The sequence below is a fragment of the Elephantulus edwardii genome, unplaced genomic scaffold (assembly GCF_000299155.1).
Source record: "Elephantulus edwardii isolate Elephantulus edwardi_28Jun2011 unplaced genomic scaffold, EleEdw1.0 scaffold00199, whole genome shotgun sequence".
NCBI classification, from domain to species: domain Eukaryota; kingdom Metazoa; phylum Chordata; class Mammalia; order Macroscelidea; family Macroscelididae; genus Elephantulus; species Elephantulus edwardii.
Window position 1 is genome coordinate 3086641 of NW_006399949.1, and position 23841 is coordinate 3110481.

The 23841-nt window shown below is 40.8% G+C and overlaps 1 protein-coding gene across 1 annotated transcript in view; it reads left to right on the forward strand.

Annotated features, from left to right (window-relative positions):
- Positions 1-1931: 1931 nt before the first annotated feature.
- The window catches only part of LEPREL1 (leprecan-like 1), a 264589-nt gene continuing 242679 nt past the window's right edge, over positions 1932-23841 (forward strand). The window contains exon 1 of the mRNA XM_006897062.1: positions 1932-2402. Coding sequence (XP_006897124.1) covers positions 1932-2402 — 471 coding nt within the window. The remainder of the gene's footprint in view (positions 2403-23841) is intronic.

A 23841-nucleotide genomic window follows, 5' to 3' on the forward strand; every position in this document is an offset into this window, starting at 1 on the left:
TGTCCAAGACCTAAGCTTTGAGCTGGATTTACCCCCTCCCCCATCAGTAGGATGAGCCAAATGAGTGAGCTTTGGTGGAGAAAATAATAAAACCCTGATCCTTTTGTAGCCCTTAGAGTTATACATAAAGTCAGGGCTGTTTGGGACCAAAGTGGCCAAATTCAACAATAAGAGTGAAGAAATTAGCATGAAACACTGGCAGACTCCTTAATATAGTAATGATTTCATACAAAAGCCCTCTTTGGGAGATTCCTGTCAACTAGGCCGTTCACGTGTTTTTTTCTTATTGCATTTCTTTCCTGCTCAGCACATCAGTAGTCAGAGAGACTGGTGGGATCCCCACGGCATCAGACGACCACAGGAATGCCTGCAGGAGGCAGACCCGAGTCAAGAGTCTAGAGCCTAAATTCCCAGGCATTTCTGTGAGAGCAGGGAGTAAGAAGAAAGGAAGGGGGGGCATACCTTGGCTCAGTAGGTATTTTATTAAGGAGGAGAAGCACGGGAATCAGAGGAACAGGAAAGCTTTTAGCTAGTCCCTTGGAGTCTGGCAACATTTCTGTCAGCTTTCTCATTCCTAGACTGATGCTTATTTCCTAAGACCTGGGGATATTGGATTCATTAAACAGCCTCTTTGTTCAACTCTCACAATAAGAATTTGTAACTGAAAACCATTTGACGTTTTGTAACATTTGGCAGGTACAGGAGATGAAGAGTCTGAGCCTCAGTTTTGCAAGGAGACACACATGGGAAAGCAGCCAGGGCAGAAGAAAAGTACTGATGCTTCTTGCTCGAGCCAGCTGTCCAGGTCTTGTAAAAGGTAGACTATCTAATGTGTTGGGAAGCAGTCCTTTACATTCTTTGGTCCTCTACACTAATGTTCCATGCCTGCCCCTGCCCCTGCTCCTGCCCCAATACAGGACATAATTCGCTCACTTCCTTTTGAGTCAGAAACTGACTGGTAGCGTACTTTGCGTGTTCTCTGTGGGACTTGACTCTCAGGCAGCTTTTCAAAGACAGTTAATTGCACTGGAGAAGAGTGCCCGTCCTTTTTCTGAGGATGAAGCTGGTGGATTCGAACTGCGTGCCTTTGGGATTGCAGCGCAAGTGGCTATTTACTATCCATTCCGAGGCACGCAGTTCAAATCAACCCATTGATCCTCTGGAAAGATGGCTGGATCCTGGGCCTTAAAAACCCTTTACTCTGTTCTGTACCAGCTGTATGGTCAGTTTACTACACCTAGTGTTTTACTGCCTCTAAAAACCTGCTGCAGGGTCAGCTATGAGTCAATTTCAATCTGAATCATTTATAACATTAAGCAAGATCGAGTTCTTTAGCCATTTCTCAGCTGTATAAACTTCGTACATCACTTTTCTTCTCACAAATCTGTAGGTGGACCAGTAGGCTCAATGGTGCTTTCCTCATTGCCTGAGATGAAACTTCAGGCAGCCTATGAGAGTGAGAGAACTGTGAGGTCATGTGCAAGCTCCAGAAAATGATTGGCGCCCTAACTTTACTACTCTGGCTTTTCTTCCATCTCTAATAAGAGAGCAAGAGTGTCCACTTCTGCAGCCTAGAAGGGACCCCACGTGCGCAGCTCCTCATCCAGCGGGGCCTCACGCGGCGGCGCTCGCTCCCGCGCTGGCGCTCCAGTCCATGGCCCTGGCTGTTCCGAGCCTGCAGGGCGCGCAGAGAGCCGGCTCGCTGAGGCTTGGCAGCAGGAGGAGCGTGCGAGCTGTGGGCGTCCCTTTAAAAGCAGTGGCTGGGGCAGGGCCTAGCCATTCAGTCCTTGAAAAGCCGGCGGTCACCTGGGGCTCTCGGAACCGGCCCTTTGCTGTGGGGTCCTCGCAATCCTGAGAGGGTAATAAGAAACGTGAAACACCCCGCAACTATCTCTAGAGTGTGGCCACCTCGCGCTTCCTTACGGCGGAGGATGCGGGAGCGCATCTGGGTGTCGCCGTCGCTGCTGCTGCTGCTGTTGCTCCTGCCACTGCTGTGGGGTAGCCCGCCGGACAGTTCGAGCCCGGAGCTGGAACCTGTTCCCGGGCCTCTGCAACCCTACGACCTGCTCTACGCCAGTGGCGTGGCCGCCTACTACACCGGGGACTACGCGAGCGCCGTGCGTGATTTGGAAGCAGCGCTGCGCAGCCACCGGCGCCTGCGGGAAATACACTCGCGTTGCTCCCGCCACTGCTCCGCGCGCCGCCCGCTTGCGCCACCCGGCGCCGGCCCCGGGGCCGAGCTGCCCTTTTTCCGCGCGGTGCTGGAAAGGGCTCGTTGTTACCGAAGCTGTGAGACTCAGCGCCTTGGGGGGCCGGTGTCCCGTCACCACGTGAGCGAAGACGTGCGCAGTGACTTCCAGCGCAGAGTGCCTTACAACTACCTGCAGCGGGCCTACATCAAGGTACTCAGAAGCGTGCGCTTTCCCACAGCTGATTCTCCTGGAGGGTCTGGAATGCGCGCTGGAGGCTTCCCCGCTGTTTCTGGCTCTCTTTTAAAATTATTTTTAAAATTTTATTTTCTATTGGCTTATTTACAAAGTTCGTATATATTGTTGCCGCTGTCCTTCAGACTTTGAGATTTGGTTTCCTTAATACCTTTCTTTATTGTGCTTGTGAATATAGCAATATTGGTGGTTCCTGCCCCGTTCCTAGCGGAATTTGAGCAAGTAATTTTCTTTCTCTCAGGATCCATTTCTTTCTCAATCTGAAGTCGATACTGATAAACTGATGTTTAGAGTACCCATTTAGCACTCAATTCTGAGATTTTGGTACAACAGGGTCTAATGCAAGGTTTCTCTGTTCATGTCTTAGTTTGACTGCACCTCGATTTCTCTTTTGTCTGAACTCCCTTACCCCTTTTACACTCTAGTCTACACCTTTCCTCTAAAGTTTAAAACAGCAGAGTTATAACTAAAGAAAAGAGATCAAAAGAGAAGAAAAGGAGCAATTGGAAGGGATGCATCTGTATGAGGCGCTCTCACTTAAACGGATTCACCAAAGTGCTGCCTTTAATCTTTTGGTAAAGGGGCTTCTAGATTCAGTAGGTGGGCATTATTCACCTTCAAGTCACTCAGAATACTGAGAGGGCTGCATTAGTGACCCAGTATTTCCTTGTTCGTGTGTGCGTGCGTCAGTGTGTATGTCTGTGTTCAACTTGCCTGAAGCTTTCATCAGTGGGAGTATATACTGACAGGTTTCCTCACATCCACATTTTTGAAGACATTTCTGGATGCTTCTGCAAAGAGTTACTAGCCTTAATACCGGGACCTTCCCCTTCCTCAGAACGCTCAAAGTTGCAAGTGCTGCATTTATATATTTAAACATACTCCTCTCCTGCTGATTTCCTATGCCAGTATATCAGCATTTCTTCTACAGCTCTTGGAAAGAGGTCACAGCCCCCAGGGCTGGTTGGTCAGTCATGCTTCCAGTGGACCACGCTTATGTCTCTGAAGCAGAACAAATGCACACCATGTGCAGATATCCAAAGACCAGTCACTGTTCAATCTACACTGTCTGCCCTTACAGGTGACAGAGCTGCCTTGGGATTTGCAGCTGTCTGTGGAGGTCATGAAATCACAACTGTGACTAACTCTTAAGGCCTGGGGGTATGGTCAAGGTCCTAGAGTTTGTAGACTGGTGATGTCTTAGACAGGAAATAAAGAGAACACCTGAGTCATTTGCAGAACTTGTCTGACATTGCTTTGTGGCTCATGATGGATTTGCCAGGGCATGCATCAAGTATAAATATGATAGCATTTAAATGATTGACACAGTTTTTAGTTGTGTTAAGGAAATCAGTAACTATTAATCAGAGAGCAGACCTTGAGTGTTTGACGGAGGGTATTATCAGCCACTGCCTAGACTAGAACAAGGCTGGGAGAGTTTGGCCTCTGTAACACTTACCAGTTGTATAATATGTGGTATTGCCAAGGGATCTGTCACATTCAGAAACATTTTTGGTTTTTTAGGTCCAGAAAGGGAATCCATATTTATGAGTGACATCCACTTCCATAAATAGCTTGCCTCGGGAAATCCTATGAACATGGAGAAAGGATGAAAGCCACGCAGCTGTCGAGGACTTTGATTCATCAGGTCGCTATGAGTCACCTACAACTCGACGGCACTTAACAACAACAAAAAATTCTATAAAAACTATCATGTGTTCTTTGATTCTGTAATGAATCTGATAATTGTTGATGTTAAATTGCTCACTCATTCTCCAGCTAGTTTTTTTCAGGTTAGAAGTCAAAAGAAATGAAGTTGTGATGCCACAGGTCTAACATGCCTTACATTTTTTCAGTAAATTGATAACAGAAACAAGTAATGAGTATACATCTCCATGATACTTTGTTGTAATATAATTAGCCAATAAGGTTAACACAATTTTTTTTTTTTTTTTAAAAACTGCCTTAGCTGCTTTCAGATGTGCCGATTTCAGGTGGGTCTGAAAACAGCAAAAATCTTACTTTTCTGACTTCACCTCTATTTCTTACAGGCAAAAATTCTTGCATTTTGTGATTCATTGTCTCTTAGGGAAGAAACAGTTTCACCCATTTTACACTCATTTTTGATAGTGGCGCTTGCAATAGTGTCTTTGTAAGCACAATAGTGCCTTTGATACAGTGCATCATGTTTTCCAGGTCTCCCTTACACTTGAGAGTTTTAACATTTGTTTAGCTTCCTGGGAATGCAAAACACACATGCACGCACAGAGATATGGATGCTAACATGTTCATTCCTAATGATAAAATCTGTGAGTGCTCTTGCATGCACCTGGATATGATTATTCCCTGTATTGTTGAGTTAGTTATAACTTCAGTGCCCAATTTGTGCCTTAAAAGGATAATACTGGGTCACATTGAATTCACCAAAAACTTTGGAGACAGATTTTGAGACTTGTCTGTCAACTGGAAATTATACTTCAACTGGAAGGTCACGTAGAGATGATAAAACAGTAGTGAGTCTCTGTTATGGTACTTTAAAACTACAGAAGCCCTCACACTGCCATTCCCAAAGATCTCAGAGCTACCACTCTGGAAGGAGATCCTGTTGGGTGCTGGTGAACGGGGGAGAAAGAATGAGAATTATAAACTCAGACTTGTCAAGTTCCATTTCTCATTTCAATGCTGAGGAAAGGAGCTCACACACTGTTGATTGCACTTTGCGGCAGAGCTAACATGATTTTCTGGAATGAGCACAGGCCTGGCATCCAGGCATCTGAGCTCAACCATAATTGAGGCACCTGCTTGTGTTGTGTCCCCTGCCCCTGGTGGCTTCAGGCCCCAGGGAAGGCAGGAGTCTCTGGGGCTGTGCTCTTGCTCAGATTTGGACAGCTCCAGAAATGAATAGGTCCTTTTTCTATGGGTTAGCCGACACTTACTGCACTTATCCTAATGCCTGATCAGTAGAAAATCCACTTCAAGACCTGACATGTTGGAAATCTGACTGAACCGCTTTGAGACAGTGGTTCCACCTGGCTCCTGTTTCCACTGTGCTATTTAAAGCCAGGACACAACTCTTCAACCTTTTTGTTTGTATCATTTAAGTTGTAAAAGGTAACTCTGGATTCATAGCCTAAAATCTAAAAATCTCATTTCATGATTTCTGCTCAGAAATTTTCAGTGGTATCTCCAAGTCAAGTCTCATTTAATCCAGCTTCCTTCACAGACTATTTGAGCTTTAGCCTTCCCGGTCCCATCTTCTCTCTGTTAGCCTCCAGCCAAAGGGAATAATCAGTTCTTGATCAAGTTGTGTCTGACGCTTTTCTGATGTTGTCTCTTCTTTTGGACCAAACATAAAATGAGATATTTCTGGGATGACATTTTTTTTATTCCTTCAAGTTTCTAGCAGTGTGTCTGGGAGCAAATTCCTATACTTTCGGAGTTTTAGTTTTTCTATTTAAAAAGAGAATGAAAATAGGAAATGCCCAGTTGAGTTAGAGGAGGTTTAAGAGAGCAAACCCTGGTGGTGGAATGGCTTAGTGTTCAGCTGCTAGCAAAATTGCCTGTTAAGAGTTGCGCCACCATCCCAAGGTGCCACCTCTCTGGCAGTTCACATGCACCCAGTGGCTCTGCGGAATACATATGGGCAGTTTCATTCTTTCTGGGTGATTTTAAGCCTCAGAAACTCAGTAGAGTGTCAGCTATGAGTTGGTTCAGACTTGGTGGAAACAGGCTTTAAGTGAAAACGGCTATGTGAGAGAAAGATACAATAGTCAACTTCTGTGAAGATTACAGCCTTAGCAACCTTATGAGACAATTCTGCTCTGCCTTACAGGACGGTTGATGGCAACCAAACTTGATGGCAATGGTTTTGCTTTATTTATTTAACTAGAAGAGCTGATAAATTTAGGGTAAAGTGCCTGAGAGAAGACTTAGTTGTCAGAAAGTACTGAAAACATAATTCTTATTATTAGTTTACTTGTTCCTTTTTCTCATTCCTCCTTCCCTGCCTGTACAAATCATGCTGTTTTCGTCGTCGTTGTTGTTATTGTTAGTTTCCATCCAGTTGACTTCAACTCACAGCAACAGTCTGTACAACATCTCTGAATCTTGCCCTATCCTGCACTAACCTCTCTGATATGCTCAAGCGCATCATTGCTAAACGACTATGTCAGTCCATTTTGTTGAAGGTCTTCCTCTCTTTCTTTGACCCTCCTCTTTCCCCAGAATGATGGATTTTTCCAAAGATTGACCCCTCCTTATGATATGCCCAACATATGTGAGTTGACGTCTCACTGTCCTTGCCTTTAAGGAGCACACTGGTGGCACACGTTCCAAGAAAGTGTTGCTTGGTTTTTGTCATTCAGTGGGACGCTCAGTACTCTGCTCCAGCACCACAAGACAAAGAGACTTCAATTCTTCTTCTATCATCCTTACTCTTTGTTCAGATTTCAGATACATAGAAAGTTATCAATAATGTCCTAGCTTGGATCAGGTGCAGTTCAGTTTCTAAGCTGACACTGTTGGATGCTCCTTAGCCTTTTGGAGAGATCCTTGACAGCTGACTTTCCCAGTGCTACCTCTCTTTAGATTTCTTGAAAGTTGCTCCCATGGGTATTATTTGTGGATCCAGGTAAAGTGAAGTTCCTAACAACTTCAGACTTTTCTCCATCTATCATGATGCCTTTGAGTTGTGGTGCTGGAGAATTGTGGTACTGAACATATCATGTACTTCCAAGACAGAAACAAGTCTATCCTGGAGAGGGTAAAACCACACTGCTCTTTGGAGGCTAGGATTTTAAAGCTCTGTCTCACACATTTTGGGCATGTGGTCAGGGGGGACCAGTCCTTGAGGAAGGACATCATACTTGGAAAGTTGGAGGGACAGCTCAAGAGAGGAAGAGGCTACATATTGAGACAGATGACTGGGGTAATAGGGATAGGTGTGTCAGAGACAGTGAAATTGGCTCAGGATAGGTCAAAGTTCAGACTGTTTTACATAGGGTTGCTTCGAGCTGCAAGCAACTTAATGGCACACAACAACAACAACAACAACAACATTATGATGTTTTTCCAGGGTGAGGAATTTAATTTTCCTGAAATTTAGATATAATCTAAATTGTTGCTGTTGTTAGGTGCTGTTAAGTATAACTCATAGTGACCTTATGAACAACAAATCTAAACCCTGTCCTATCCTATGCCATCCTCAAAGTTTTTGACACATTCGAGCTCATTGCTGCAGTCAATCTGGTTGAAGATCTTCCTCTCTTTTGCTGATTCTCCACCTTTCCAAGCATGATGTCCCTCTCCAAGCAACATTCCCAAAGTATGTGAGACCTAGATTTGTCCTCTTTGCCTTCATGGAGCACTCTGGTTGCATTTCCTCCAGGGCGTGTTAATCCATATTGAAAACTAGTCAATTCCTAGGGCTTTATATTGTGTTAGTGCCTTCAGTGCACCTTGCACATCTTCCTTCATTACCATTGGTTCTTGATCATATGCTACTTCTTGAAATTGTACATATCATAGTTTGTTGTTGTTGTTGATTGCCGTCAAGTCAAGGTCGACTCAGAGAGACTCTATGAACAAAAGACCTAATGCCTTTCTATAGCTATTATCACAGTTTAATGTAAAAAAAAATATTTTTGTGAGAACTTCCTTCATTCCCTCCATATTTCTCAGCAGTTTATCATTTCTACCTTAATTAAATGCCATATCAAGATTACTTTTATCATTTTAAGCTTTGTTTTTAGTTAATTGGTATAGTTTCTTATTCTCTTTGAGAGAAATGAAGACTTAAAATGAAGACTATCTTAGTCACTTACCTATTTCCTAAAGAAGTTTCAGAGCTGGATTATTATTAGAATCACAAGGGACTAATACAAATGTGATTAATTTCCACTATGCATCAGAAAAATCAATGCCATATTAAGCTTGTTTTACATATATTATTGCTTTAAACCAAAGTGAGCAAAATACTTAAAGACATTTTCTTTCTTCTCTATGTCCTTTGTAATTAGGAAAGCTTTAACAGCATCAAAATAATCTGGTTTTTGTTGTCTTGTTTTATTTTTATTTGCTTTCTTTCCTCACTCTTCCTGACCATTTAAGAAAGAAAGAAAAAGAGAAAGAGAAGAAGTGTTTATTTGGTGTTTACATAAAACAAGTTCAGTCTCTGCATGTTTTGTTTGTGAGTTGGTGCATTGTGTCATTTGACCTTTGATTTTCTTCTTGAGACTAAATAATAACAAGAAGAAAGGAATTCCATGAAGTTGGGCAATCCCATCTTCTTCCTCATGTTCTCTCCCCAAACCCCTCTTATCATGGTCATAATCCATCTTAATAGTGGTTTCTGGCCATGTGTTTAATTTGTATTTCCAAAACCAGAAAAAATAAATACGCTCAAGGAATTTGCTTATCCTCATTCTTTTTTATTACTTGCTTTCCCTTTCTAAGATGACAGTATTAGAGAAGAAATTTAAAATCAAAGACAAGACAACATCATATAGGTCACATTAACAGAATAAAAAAAATATATATATGTTCTATGTTTAAATTTTTTACCTATGTCGTGTTGTTATGTCCCATCAAGTCGCTTGCGACTCATAGTGATCCTATGTACAACAGACCTAAATCCTGCTCTATCCTGTGCCAATCGCACTGCCTCTGACACACCCATCTCGATTACCCCAGTCACTGAATCAATCCACCTCATAGAGGGTCTTCCCCTCCTGCGCTGTCCCTCCACCCTCCCAAGCATGATGTCCCTCTCCAATGACCGATCCCTCCTTACAGCATGTCCAAAGTATGTTAGACAAAGCCTCAGAATCCTTGCCTCCAAGGAGCAGCCTGTTTTAACCCTCTCTAGGATGAATCTGTTTGTTTTCTTAGCAGTCCATGGCGCTCTCAATACTCTTCTCCAGCACCAGAGCTCAAAGGCATCAATTCTCCTTCTAGCCTCCATAGTCATTGCCCAACTCTCTGATGCATAACAAGTGATTGCCAAGACCATGGCCTGTATCTGAGGCACCTTATTCTCCAGAGTGACACCATTGCTCCCCAGCACTTTGGAACGGTCCCTAATAGCAGACTTTCCCATCGCAATACGTCTTTTAATTTCCTGGCTGCTGGTGCCAAGAGTGTTGACTGTGGAGCCAAGCCAACTAAAGTTGTTAACAATCTCAATCTCTTCTCCATCCATCCTGATGCTGCCAATTGGTCCAGTGGTGCGAATCTTTGTCTCCTTGATATTGAGTCTCAATCCATATTAAAGACTGCAGTCCTTGACCCTCTGCAGCAAGCGTTTCAGGTCCTCCTCAGTTTCAGTAAGCAGGGTTGTGTCATCTGCATATGTAGAATATATTCTTTTGTTTAAAATTATTTTTTAAAAGGTGTTGATTTGGTTTTCTTCATATAGCAATTCTGAAGTTGTCCTAACAGTTATTTTCTCAGATAATAAGACTTATATTCCCCTTGCATTTGTGATTTATTTGATAACTTAATCCAGTTGCTCTGGAGTTGATTCTAATTAATAGTGTCCCTAAAGGACAGAGTTTAATGGCTGATATAGAATTTCTATAGGATGCCAATGCTTTATACATAGACCAAGAAGAAATTGTACAAAATAGAACAGGAGAACACAGCACAATTTAAAATCAGGAAAGTCCATGTTGTATCCTTTCTCCATATCTATTCTGTCTGTATACTGAGCAAATAACTTGAGAACCTGGAAGAAGAACGTGATACCATGATTGGAGGTAGACACATCACAACCTGTATTATGTAGACACACAATTTTTGCTTACGTAAAATGAAAAGAACTCAAAGTACTTGTTGTAGGGGTTCAAAGAGTAAAACCTTCCACAGAGATTATATCTCAACAGCAACAAAACAAAAATCCTTACCATTGAACTAATAGGCAACATCATGATAGATGGAGAAAAGATTGAGGTTCTTAACAATTTCATTTTACTTGGATCCACAATCGACACCCATGGGAATAGTAGTCAAGAAATCTAAAGACATGTTGCATTGGGAAAACAAACTGTCATGGAGCTGCCTCCGGTGCTAAAGAGCAATGATGTCAGTTTAAAGACTTAAGTGCACCTGATCCAAGCCATCCATGATTTTTCAGTTGCTTCTTAAATCTGAAAATTGGACAATGATTAAGGATAATGGAAGAAAAATTGATGCCTTTGAGTTGTAGTATTGGTGAAGATTACTGAACACTCCATGGATGGCCAAAAGAACAAACAAGTCTGTCTTGGGAAATTGCAAACAGGGTTGCTTCATAGACTCAAGGATGATGAAACTCTGTCTCAACATACATTGGGCATGTTGTCAGGAGGGATCAATCCTTTGAAAAAGATACCATACTGGAAAAGGTGCAGAGCCACTGAAAGAGCAGAAGAACCTCAAAAAGGTGGGCTGACACAGTGATTCTAACAGTAAACTCGAGCATGACAGAGAAGCTGAGGACGGTGCAGATCAGGCAAGATTCTGATGTATTGTTTAGACAGTTGCTATGAGTTGACTTGATGCCACATAACAACATAGGATTTGCACACTATAATATATTTTTTTAAAAATTTTGGATTCATTTATTTATATGTGGGAGAAGGGTGAAAAATCTCCTTCCATGCAATTAACTGCCTCTGAAAACCTGCTGGAGGGTCAGCCATGGGGTCAGTTCTGACTTGACGGCTCACAACAGCAAATACATACATATATATATACATATATAAAAATTTATTTGTATATATTTATTTAATATATATAATGTATGTATGTATATGTATGAAATGCACATACACCAAAATACTGTACAAGCCCAAATATATTTGAATATTGTAGTGGTACATCTGTCCTTTCTTTCACAGTTCATACTTGAAAGCCACAGTTTAAATTTTGAACAGGATGTTCTCTAGGAATATAAATTTTTTCCCCCCTTCAGAAGGCAGTGGCCATATTTTTAAATTTTTCTTATTTTTTTGTTCATATTCTGTTTCTTACGATAATCCCCATACATGAAAATGAGTAATTAAAATTAGTCACCATTGATCTATGCCCACTCTTATCCTATCTTTCACTTTTACCATGGGATCATTCCTAATCCTTTCACCTCCTCCTTTCACCCATCAGGCTCTAGGACTTCATGATTTCCCCACATTGTCTCTACCCTCAGACCTCTTTCCTTTTCCCCTTCCCATTTTGGATTTCTACACATATCTTACTAGTTATCCTTCTGATTTTACAATAATGGTTTTATGCAGTATTTGTCCTTAGGAATCTGAGTTAGTTCACTCAGCATAATGCTCTCTAGCCTCTCCTATTGTTATATATTATTTTTCAGAAGAATTGTTCCTAAGTTTTGCATAGTATTCCATCATATGAATGTACTACAGTTTCTCAATCCAGTCGTTTGTTGATGGACAGTTGGGCTGCTTCCATGTTCTTGCTATTATCGTCCGCTTCCTATAAACATAAGTGTACAAATCTCCATTTGGGTCTGAGTTCTGTTTTCATCGATGTATTCTCATTCAAGAAAAGGTGATCCAGTAGAATGTGTAAATTAGAGAACTGTATATACTAATATCCCATGCAAGCAAAATCCTGTTAAAGATAATCTAAAAGTGACTGGAAGAGTACATTGAATCAGAATTACCAGAAATAAAAACTGGGGTTAGACGAGGTCTTGCCACTAGGGAAATCATTGCCGATGTCAGATGGATCTTGGTCAAAAGCAGAGTATCAGAGCAATGTCTATCTGTGCTTCATTGAGTATGCAAAGGCATTTCAATCCACTGCATGGGTCACAACAAATTGTAGCTAACCTTGAGAAGCGTGGGAATCCTAAAACACTTCATTGTGGTCATGTGAAACCTATACTTGGATAAGGAGGCAGTCATCAGGACAAATCAAGGAAACACTGCATGGTTCAAAATCAGAAAAGGAGTGTGGTAGGGATGTGTCCTATCTTCATACCTTTTCAATCTGTATTCAGAACAGATTGATCAAGAGGCTGGACTTTGTGAGGAGGATTATAGCATCAGTATTGGAGGAAGACTCAACAGCAGCCTGCGTTATGTAGATGACACTACCTCACTTGCTGAAACTGAAGAGGACATGAAGCATTTGCTGCAGAGGGTCAAGGACTGTAGTTTGCAATATAAAGTGAAGCTCAACAGACTGTTGATAGTTTGGGCTTTCTTTGTTCCACAGTCAACACTGTCAGAAAATCAAAAGACAAAATGCATTAGGGAAATCTACTGTCAGGGATGTCTCCAAATTGCAGAAGAGCAATTTATCAGTCTAGAGACCAAGGAGCACCTGATCAGGTCATGGTCTTTACTTGCTGTGCATCAGAAAGCTGGACAATGACCAAAGATGACAGAAGAATTGATGCCTTTGAGTTATGGTATTAGAGAAGAGTGTTGGACATATCATAGACTGCCAAGAAAACTAATAAGTCTGTCCTGGAGAGGGTGAAACCAAGCTGCTCCTTGGAGGCAAGGATTTTGAGACTCCATCTCACATACTTTGGGCATGTAGCCAGAGGAACCAGTCTTTGGAGAAGGATATCATGCTAGGAAGAGTGGAAGGACAGTGCAGGAGAGGAAGACCTCAGATGAGGTAGGTTTACACAATAATTGGGGTAATAAGGGTAGATTTGTCAGAAACAGTGAAATTGGCTCAAGATAAAGCAGGATTCAGAGCTATTTTATACAGGTCACAACAAGTCATTGTCAACATGACTCGCATAGCAACAGCAACAACCATAATACTTCCTAGCAGTGAAATAGCTGGGTCTTATGGAATATCTGTATTCAGCTTTTTGAGGAAATGCCAACTACTTTCCAGAGTGGTTATACCATTTCACAGTCCCACCAACAGTGTATGAGAGTTCCAGTCTTTCCATATCTTCTCCATTTATTGCTTACTGTCCTGCTAAACTTTGACCAGGCTGTAGTCTTTAAGGATGCAGACTGCTACATCTTTTTCCTTCGGAGCTACTGATAAGTTTCAGCCTACTGCTTAGCTGCTATGCTACCAAGTCCCCTTTTTAAATCAACACATACATTCTATTTAAAAAGGGAATCTGGGGAATTCTTTTCCTACTCAGTTCTTAGACCCTGTCTGATAAGAAGCTAGAATGTCAGTTGTGTTCTTGAAGAATGTTGTCCATTTGAAGGCCTGGCCAACTCTTTATCAGTAACTTATTATCCTCGTTAAATATTAAGTGCCAGCGAATCTGACATCTGAGAGAAGAATAGCAAGTACTTACATGTTATCTCTCGTTTAGGAAAGTGAATCATAGATTTTAATACAGCAAATTAGTAAACTGTCTCTTTGTAGATTCCATCTTTGAGAATCAAATTAATTCTCTCACTAATATTCTTTGCCCAATGATAAATCTCAAAGATATATCTGATCTATGTGGAATGTTTGTGAAAATATTAGATAAAATGCCAGCTTGCCTCTTGATTGACTTAGTGTACCCTGAAAGGTGGCTGGGTCATCTAAAACTAAAAACAAAACAAACAAACCACCAGATTTGGCATAAGAATGGTTATTTTGTATTGATTGGTAAAGAACTTGAGTAAACTGGATTTCTTAGAATCACAAATCTTAGAGCTGGAAGAACTCCAAAAGAACATCTTGCTTAACTCTCTGCCTTTAAGAAAAATAACTGCTTTGAATGGTAAAGTATGAATGAGAGAGAAGGGGTGTGTGTGAGCGTGCTTTTCTCAAGCTCATAGAAATGTGGTCAGTCAAAAGGAGGAGAATGATAACCATTGGAACTTTACATTATAGGTCAAAATCAAGGAACTTAATGTTACAGGTCTTTGACCCCTCAGAGATCATGAAGGAGTCTCTATCACTTACCTGGGAGATCTGCAAGTGGAGTTGGGTTCTGGATATAGGTATTCTAATTTGTAATTCATTTATAGGTCCACGGTCTGTGCTCAGCTGCTAACCCACAAGTTGGTGGTTCAAATCCACACAGAGGCATTTTAGGGAACAATTTGTGATCTGCTTTCTTCTTAAAGGTTCTCGTGGAGCACCATTCTTCTCCGAAGCATTTGAGTAGAGATCAACTCAATGACAACCTTATTATTCCCCCCTCCCCTTCTCCACAGAGTGGCAGTGGCGCAGTTAGCTCCTGAGGCGTAGTGTGGTGAACCAGTAGTGCACTTGAGACCTGCAGTAGCCCTACTCTGGAACACAGAGCAGACGTGAGGCAGAGCTTCCTGGAGTACCTCACCCACACTGTATGTTCATTCACATGATACGCATGACCAGTCAGCCAAGAGTTACAGTTGTCTGGTGGAAAATTTTGCATTTCTCGTTAGGAAAAATTATTTCTCCTGTCCTCCCCCCCCCCTTTTTTCCATTCAGCTTTTCTTCAAGAATTCTTTTTCTGTCTTTTTAAGTCATCTCTCCTTTCCTGCTGTCTGACTTTCTAACTGCAATTCCACCAGAATTGTCCTGATTGCCAAGTAGCCAAAACACATTTTTGGAAAAAATGGTTTGTGGTCATCCTTCTGAGTGGCGCTCCTGGAGTTGCCTTGTATATATCGCCAGTACTGAATGGAACTGCGAAGGACTGTTTTCAAAGGCTGGTTTCACTTTATCACACACTTTTTGCCTCAACTTTGTTCTCTAACTTTATTTCCCTAGTTTCTTCTTTCCCATCTTTTGTCTTATTGATTTTCTTCTCATTGTTGTTGGAGGGCAACAGCAGTATGTTGTTTGACTTACAATGGCCTACATGGCAGAGCAAAGCTACTCTGTGAGGTTTCTTTTATGGGATGAAGTCCTGAAGGTACAGTTCTTAAGTGCTCAACTGACAAGCAAAAGGCCCACATTTTGAAAATACCAATTTATCTGTGAGAGAAAGATATTTATGGCTCCATATTACAGCTTCAGAAGCACCTTGAGATGGTTCTACTCTGTCATCTAAGGTTCCTACAAGTCAGACTTATTTCAACACAAATGGATTCATTCGATGGGTAGTCATTACAGGAATAGATCACCAGGTCTTTTCTCCTGAGACCATTTTAGTTACTCACTTCTGAATATTTAAAATTGTGCTACCAGAACCCCTTAGAAATTATTTACAGTGAGATTACATCTGAAAAGAAGGGTATTGAGATGATTAATGGGAGAAGAGAAAAACAGGCCACTGCAGAAGCAATTTACAAGTCACAGGCTCTGATAGAATTAAAACCCATAAAGGTTCTTAATTTATTTGATAAACAATCATAAATACCTATTCCTTTGAAGGAATTTTATGTCCCTTTTCCCATGGCATTTTGTGTAAAATGTGGGCATAGATTAAGAGTGAAGGTTAGAAAAGCAATATAATACAAAGCTTTGGTGGCTTACTGGTAGGGAATTGTGCTGTCAACCCCAAAATACATAGTTCAGATCCACCAGCTGCTCCATGGAAAAAAGATGGACAATATCTTCCCATGTAGAGCATTATGCTAAGTGAACTTCCTCAGTCCCATGAGGACAAATAATGTATAAGACCATTATTGTAGAATAAGTATGGATCCAAGGCAGGGGGCCCGAGAGGTTGGAAGCAGAGGACTGAGGATGGGCAGGTGGGCAGGTGATAATAACAGGATCACACAGTTTGATGAGTGGCGGGAGGCAGAGGTGAAGGAAATGGGAAAGATCCAATTTGAAAAAACAATGTATATGAACTTTATAAATAAAGCAGTATGTTGTTGTTCTTATGTGCCATCAAGTTGCCTGCTACTCATAGCGACCCTATGTACACCAGCCCTAAACCCTGCTCTATCCTGTGCCAATCTCACTGTCTCCGATATACCTACCCCAATTACCCCAGTCACTGAATCAGTCTACCTCATAGGGGGTCTTCCCCTCCTGCGCTGCCCCTCCATCCTCCCAAGCATGATGTCCCTCTCCAAGGTATGGTCCCTGCTTGCAACATGTCCAAAGTATGTCAGATGAAGCTTCAGATTCTTTCCTCCAAGAAGCAGCTTGGTTTAACCCTTTCTAGGTTGAACCTATTTATTTTCTTATCAGGCCATGGTATATTCAATACTCTTCTCCAACACCACAGCTCAAAGGCATCAACAATGAAATGTGCAAGGAGCTGGAGTCAGAAAATCAAAAGGGCTGAACTTGCTCAGCATTTCTTAAGTTCAAGGAACTGAAGAACAAATTTAAACTGTAAGTTGCTATACTTAAGGGTGCTTTGGGCAGAATATTAAATGATCCAGGAAGTATTGAAAGAAGATGGAAAGAATATACTGAGTCACTGTACCGAAAGGAATTGGCAGACACAGAAGAATATCATGAAACAACATATGAGCAAGAGCCTATGGTGATGAAGGAAGAAATTCAAGTTCCTTTGAAGGAATTGGCAAAAAAATAAGGCTCCAGGAACTGATGGTATACCAATTAATGTATTTCAACTAAAAGATGCTGCCCTAGATGTGCTCACGAGGATATGTCAAGAAATCTGGAGGACAACCACTTGGCCAACTGACTGGAAGAAACCAGTATATATATATATTTTTAAATATATATCTTCCCATTTGATTTACTGTCTCTGAAAACCTTCATCTGAGAGTCAGTTCCTACTCAGTGGTGCACGACAGCAATGCTCAGAGTATGGTGGGTGGATCAGTGAAAGAAAGGAAGCTGGTCCACGAGCTGGATGACGTCGTGACTACCACCATGAGCTTGAAAAAGATCGAGATGTAGATGGCAGAGGATAGAGCAAGGTTCAGATGTGCTCTTCTGCAGCCGCTATGAGTCGTAGCCAGCCTGACCACACCGAAAAACAACAGCCCTCAGAGAGCTCACACAGACTATTTCAGTATTATTTGTATGCACGTATTAAGATTACATGAATTTGGTGATAAAATTTGTAAAGAATACATACAAAGTTGATAAAATGATTCTGGAATCAGGACAAAGGATAAAAAAAAAGTGAGGGAAGAACTATATTATTTATGGCTGTATTTTATGCCTTACTTGTATATACTCCATTCTTGTGTATGAATCAAACATGCCATAAGAAAATCTTTTAAAATTTTTACTAGAATGAGTGTTTTATGTCATCAAGGGTAGGCAATTATGTAAAATTATATCTATGTTTCATGTATTTTTTTAAAGATAGAAAAAGCAATAATTGCTAGAATAATATAGAAATTACTTTCAAATAGGATCATGACAATAGGAATATAATAGTGGAAGGATTAAACCAAAATAAAAGTAATTTTAAAAATTTAATTAAAAAAATTAAAATATAGAAAGGAAAATGAAAAAAAATTACTTGCCATACCAAATAGCAGGCAAATCACAACTAGAATGAAAGAAGAAAGCCAACAGATAACCAACTCCTTTGACAAGAAGTTATAAAATAATCAATATAAAAAGGTCTTTATCAGTGATTATGAATCTTCTTGAAACCAAGGGAGTCTAAATTAATAAAGAGGAGTTATTATTTTGTGGCAGTTCTAGCAATCATATTTAAGGCAGAAAAATAAGAAATGACCTTTATAGGAAAAAGGATTTGGGGTTAATTATCCACAACTAAATTGAATCTGAATTGATTCAACTTAGTAGAAATTTACTTTACAATTTTGTTTACTTTATGAAGATAAACTTAATGGTAGATTTTTTTTAACATGAATTTTTATTGGTTTCCAAATTGGTACGTTAAACACATGGCTTTTGGAATGACATCAGCCTAGATACAAAGGTGTGCCTAATCCAGACCATGGTCTTCTCAAGTACTTGTTATACTTCAGGGAGCTGGACAATGACTAAGGATGACAGAAGAAGAATCGATGCCTTCACGTTGTGGTACTGGAGGAGAGTCTTGAAGTTTTCTTGGACTTGGACTGCCAAGAAGACAAATAGTCCTGTCCTGCAGAGGGTAAAGCCAAGTCTTCCTTGGAGGCTTGGATTTTGAATCTCCATCTCTCTTACTTTGGGCACATGGCCAGGAGAGATGGGTCCTTGGAGAAGGACATCATGCTTAGAAGGGTGGACGGACAGTGCAGAAGAGGAAGACCCCGGATGAGATGGATTTATATAGTAACTGGGGCGATGGGGGTTCGTGTATTGGAGTTAGTGAGACTGGCTCAGGACAGGGAAGGGTGTAGAGCTGCTGTACATAGGGTCACTATACATTGCAAGTGATCCAATGGCACATAACAACAATAACATACTATAACAGGTTTGGAAGCAGGAGTGGCATCCACTTAATAAATAATATGCTTCCGGAAACTCTATGAACTTTGATAAATGCCAATCATTGTAGAGGGGCTTCACGCTTTTTTGTTCATAGGGTTGCTATGAGTTGTGTTCGACTCAAAGGCAAGCAACAGCAACAACATGCTTGGAAGAATAGAGGGTTAGAAGGGCACACTCAGCAAGATGGATTGACAATGCCTGAGCATTTTATTTCATGCCTTTATCAGCAGCGAGTGTGGCAGTGGTATACGATTGGGCTGAGTTTTGATCTGTTGCACTTAGGGTTGCTGTAAAATGCAGCCCACTCAACGACACCTAAAAACAGTAATAACAACAAAGGGAAATAAGTGAAGGATGTGGAACAAACTGTGGCACGTAAATGGACAACCAACCTTGTGAAATAAAGAACAGATTCCATAAATGAAACCAATAATGAGGGCAGAGTTGGGGAAGGTAATTAAGATCCTTGAAAGAGTTGAGTATAAAAGGCCGAGGCCAAGAGAAGAGTCTCCCTAAATTCTAAGGCCCTGTTACCTTCCTCCTCTGAAAGTTAATGTCCCTTTTCACCAATTTATTCAGCCTGTTCTGTCACATCCAGACGGTTAAACCATGCACATGTCTTCCATCAATTAATTAAGACAAACAAGCAAAAATGAATTTCTTCAAGATATGTCACCTTACTTTCCCTAGCAGACAGCTGGTTTCCCTTCTACATCTTGTGAGAGTTGGGGGTGGGGTGGGGGGGGTGGGGAAATCCAACAACAAACAACCAAAAAAAAAAGAAAAACCAAACCAAACCAGCTTTCTTAAAAAATAATAGATATCATGTATACACTTTTATGCAAACCTATATAAAATAAAAATTAAAAAAATAGATTTCAAATAATACAATTTTATCTTTTATGTTACGGAACAGAGAACAACGTTGCCTGAATTCTGTTACAATACATCATAGATTTGGAATAAAGATCTGAAGCAGTTCTTAAAAAGAATCCAATTAAAACAAATTAAAAATCAGTTAAACCTCTCCCTGTTTTTTTCAAACAAAAGCTTGCCTGGGACTTCCCTAAAATATGTTAGAATCCCTCTTAGTGACTGGGGGAGGTAGTCTACCTGTAGCTTCACAATATTTTGAAATTGACCCCTGCCATGTCCATGGAATGTCGGTATTCCAACTCTCTAGTTGTAGAGATGAGAAAATGAGTTTAACATTGCCACTGATCAGTATTTATGAAGCTCACACCTGGAGGAAAAAATATGGCAGTTGCCCCCATGCCTAGTCGCTCCTTGAGAAACCTGATGGTTTTAAGGGCAGCTAGGACAAAGACCAGACCAAAAGATAAATCATGATAAAGCTCTGGGCCTGATAAGAAAGCACTGACCTGAGTTAATTAACAGCCTCAAATTCCAAGAGGTACCATCTTCCCAAGCCCTCCCCAAAAACCCTTTAAAAAGAGATTATCCCTAACTGCAGACACACCATTTTTACTTTCTCTACTTCTGGTCATTTGGCGTCCTTCTCAGACCATGTAATAAAGGCCTGTTCGTTTCTTGGGTCCAGTTTCTTTCTTTCACACTGGACTCCTTTTCTAACACTGAAAACACAAATATGACACAAGTAAAATGAAGCTCATAACTACTCTGACAGTTTTTTATGTGATTATTTTCAAATGTCCTTCTGTAATAGTGTTTCTTGTCCTACTACTAATAGGTCTTCTAATTTACCAAGTTCTGGGAATATTAAAAAAGAGACCCAGGTCAGTGCTGTTCCCCAACAAACCTAATGAAAATGAATGAGGCTCAGAGTCTTCTTTGGAAGGGAAATAAAGGAGTAAGAGCCAGAAAGAGAGAGATCTCCAAGATCTCACAGTTTCCAGAAGTTCAGGGCTATCAGAAAGATCCGGCTGGAATTCATTATCTGCAAATAATAGATTGTGCTTCTGTGCCAGTAATGGCATACTGCTGAAGATTTCAGTGAGTTTGTGAAAGGGATTTCAGTGGAGATTGTGGAAAAGAATGAGGAAAGCTAAAATGACATAAATAAATACAAAACATAGAAACTGTTAACAAACTTTGAAGTATAAAAAATTAATTGAGCCAATTTTGATTTATTCTTTTTGCACGAACGCTAAATTTTTAGCCACTCTGCCAAGATCAATATGCCTGTCTGAAGAAATCCACACACAATTAAGACTGCAGACACAGCAAATTAACTTAAAACCCATTTTGGTTGTTTTAAAAAATGAGCTCAAATTTGAGTATCAAAGACTAATCCAGTAAACCATACTAATTATTTCCTCACTGAGGCAAGAACAATTTGTGAATAATATTTTTCAGTCAGCCCTGAGGATTACCAGTGTTTGATTGTAGCCCACAGCGTTTGTAACCCTCACCAGGGACAGAGAGTTTCATAGTTAAACATTGTTTCTGTGGGATTACCAAGGACTCAGTTAAACAGTGGAGTCTGCACGTTTTCAGGTCAGTAAGCATTTTAAGCTGCCAGAGTTTTTCCACTTTGACCTATTGACATTTTAGGATGAATAATGCTTTGTTGTAGGGATTTGTCCTGTGCACTGTAGGTTGGTTAAGAAAGCAGTATCTCTGTCCTCTACCTACTAAATGCCAGTAGCCTTCTCTCCCTCTGCCTCCCAGATTTTGACAAATGTCTCCCTATAATAAATGCCTACCTCTGATGGCATAGTGTGTAATGTGTGGAGCTGTTAACCTAAAGGTCATTCGTTGAAGTCCAGTGACTCCTTTGTAAGAGAAAGAGGGACAGTCTTCTCTCTTTTTTTCTTTCTTATTTTACTGATTTTAATCAACAGTTACAGAGATTTTGGATTTCCATTCATTCATTGTTGCACTTTTTTCTCGACGTCTTCCCTTGTAAAGATTTACAAACTGTATGACAGCTCAGCAGCTAATTGTCCTCGAGTCACAACCAACACAACACACAACTGACTGTCCCTCAGATTTTCAGAGGCTGCAAATCACTTGGGAAGAGCTTGCCTCTCTTTCGCCTGTGGAGCATTTGGTTGATTTTAACTACTGATCTTTTAATTAGCAGTGCCACACTAACGTACAGTGTCCTCAGGATTTTTTAATTGAAGGCACAAAGATCATTGTTGTCATTAAGTCATAACTAGTTGATCCACCAGCTAGTTTTATGAGGCTGTAAATCACAAGGGAAGGGATTGTCTGTCATTCTCCCTTGTAACCAATAGGATTTGAACTGGCCAAGAAGGACTGCCTTTGGATTAGCAGCACAGTGCGTTATGGATTATGTCTCCAGAGCTCCCTTAGTCAAAGTTGTTGTGGTGTGGTACCATTGAGTCAGATCCAACTCATAGCTGACCCCTCCAAAGGGTTTTCAGAGGCAGTAAATTGCACTGCAGAGATTTTCCATCTTTTTCCCCTGAAGAGCAGCTGGGATTTAAACTGTGTGCCTTTGGTTTGGTAGGTAGCACTCCTCCTTACCAAAAAGCCACAAGAGCTTCCTTAAGCAAAATAGAGAAGTACAATTACAGTGTTGTGATTTTTGTTGCTTTGTTTTTTAAAATACATGCTGTTCTTTGTGCCCTTGAATTGACTGTGATTTGGGACCCTGTGTACAGCAGATGTAAACCGTGCCCTATCCTGCACCGACATCATGATCTCTGACACATATGAATCCATTGTTTTAGTCAGTGTGTCATTCTATCAAAAGGGGGTCCTACCCCCTTTTCCTGACCCTTCACTTTTTTCTAAGGATTAGCCTCTCCTGACAACATGCCCAAAGTGTATGAGAAGAAGTTTCACCATCTTTGGCTCTAAAAGAGTACCGTTTTGACTTTCCCAAGGTAGAGTTATCTGTTCATTGGGAAGTCCATGAGATAGATAGTAGTTTTTAGATTGCAGATCTAAATAAAATTAAATTGTGGACAACTTCATTTTTTTCTCTATCTTTCTTGATGTTGCCTCTTGATCCAGTGGGAAGGATTTTTTTTTCCTTGTTGTTGAGATGTAACCCATATTGAACTCTGTATGTAGTCTTGGATTTTTTGCAGGAAGTGCTTCGAATCGTCATCACTTTCTGTAATCATGATTGTGTCAGGTGCATATCAGGTTGTTGAGTCTCTCTCCAATCCTCGTTCCATATTCTTCATATAGCCCTGGAGAGGGTGAAGCTGGGCTGCTCCTTGGAGGCAAGGATTCTGAAGCTTTGCCTGACATACATTGGTCATGTTGCAAAGAGAGATCAGTCCTTGTGGAGGGACATCATGCTTGGGAGGGTGGAGGGACAGCGCAGGAGAGGAAGACCCTCGATGAGATGGATTGATTTAGTGATGGGGGTGGCAGGAGTAGGAGTGTCAGAGATAGTGAGATTGGCACAGGATAGAGCAGAATTTAGGGCTCTTTTACACAGGGTCACTATGAGTTGCAAGCGACTCGATGGCACACAACAACAACAACAGATTGAATAGATATGAACTGATGACACAGCACCATTGCACATCTTTCTTGATTTTAAGCCATGACATTTATAGATGATAAAAATCTTCCCAGATAAATCCTGCACTTTGAAAATGTTTGCCTTCAGCTTGACATTTTTAGTGAGGAATAATAAGAAGTCTGCCTAAGACTCAAAGCTCTGGGTTCTTGTGATTTTGGAGTTAACCTATCATTTGTCCTCTCTCAAGAGTGCAACAAATTGTAGAAAAGACTAGAGTTTGGTTCCTTGTTCATTATCATCACTGCAAGACAAGGGTGCATTGCTTCTGCTTCAGCAACACAAATACTACTTCTCAGATAAGTTTCTCATTCCATTTGAGAAGTTGTTGTTGTTGTTGTTGTTGTTTGGTGCCATCGAGTTGTAGACGACTCATAGCAACCCTATGAACGAATGGCCTGAGCACTGTCCGTACATAGAGTTTCCGGAGGCAAGCCATTTCGGAAGTGGATGCCTCTCCTGTACCCAAACCAAATCATGTAAAAGCATTCCACAGCTACTCCTGACTGTCTTGGTATTAGCATTTTATCACCTCTGTCCTTGGACTCAAACAAAAATGGCAGTCCACAGAGGGCTGGAATGTGAAAAGATAAGGGGTGGTTAGAGGAAAAAACTACTATAAGGAGAAAAATTTATAAAGTCAGAAGGAGAGACCAAAATTTTTTTTTT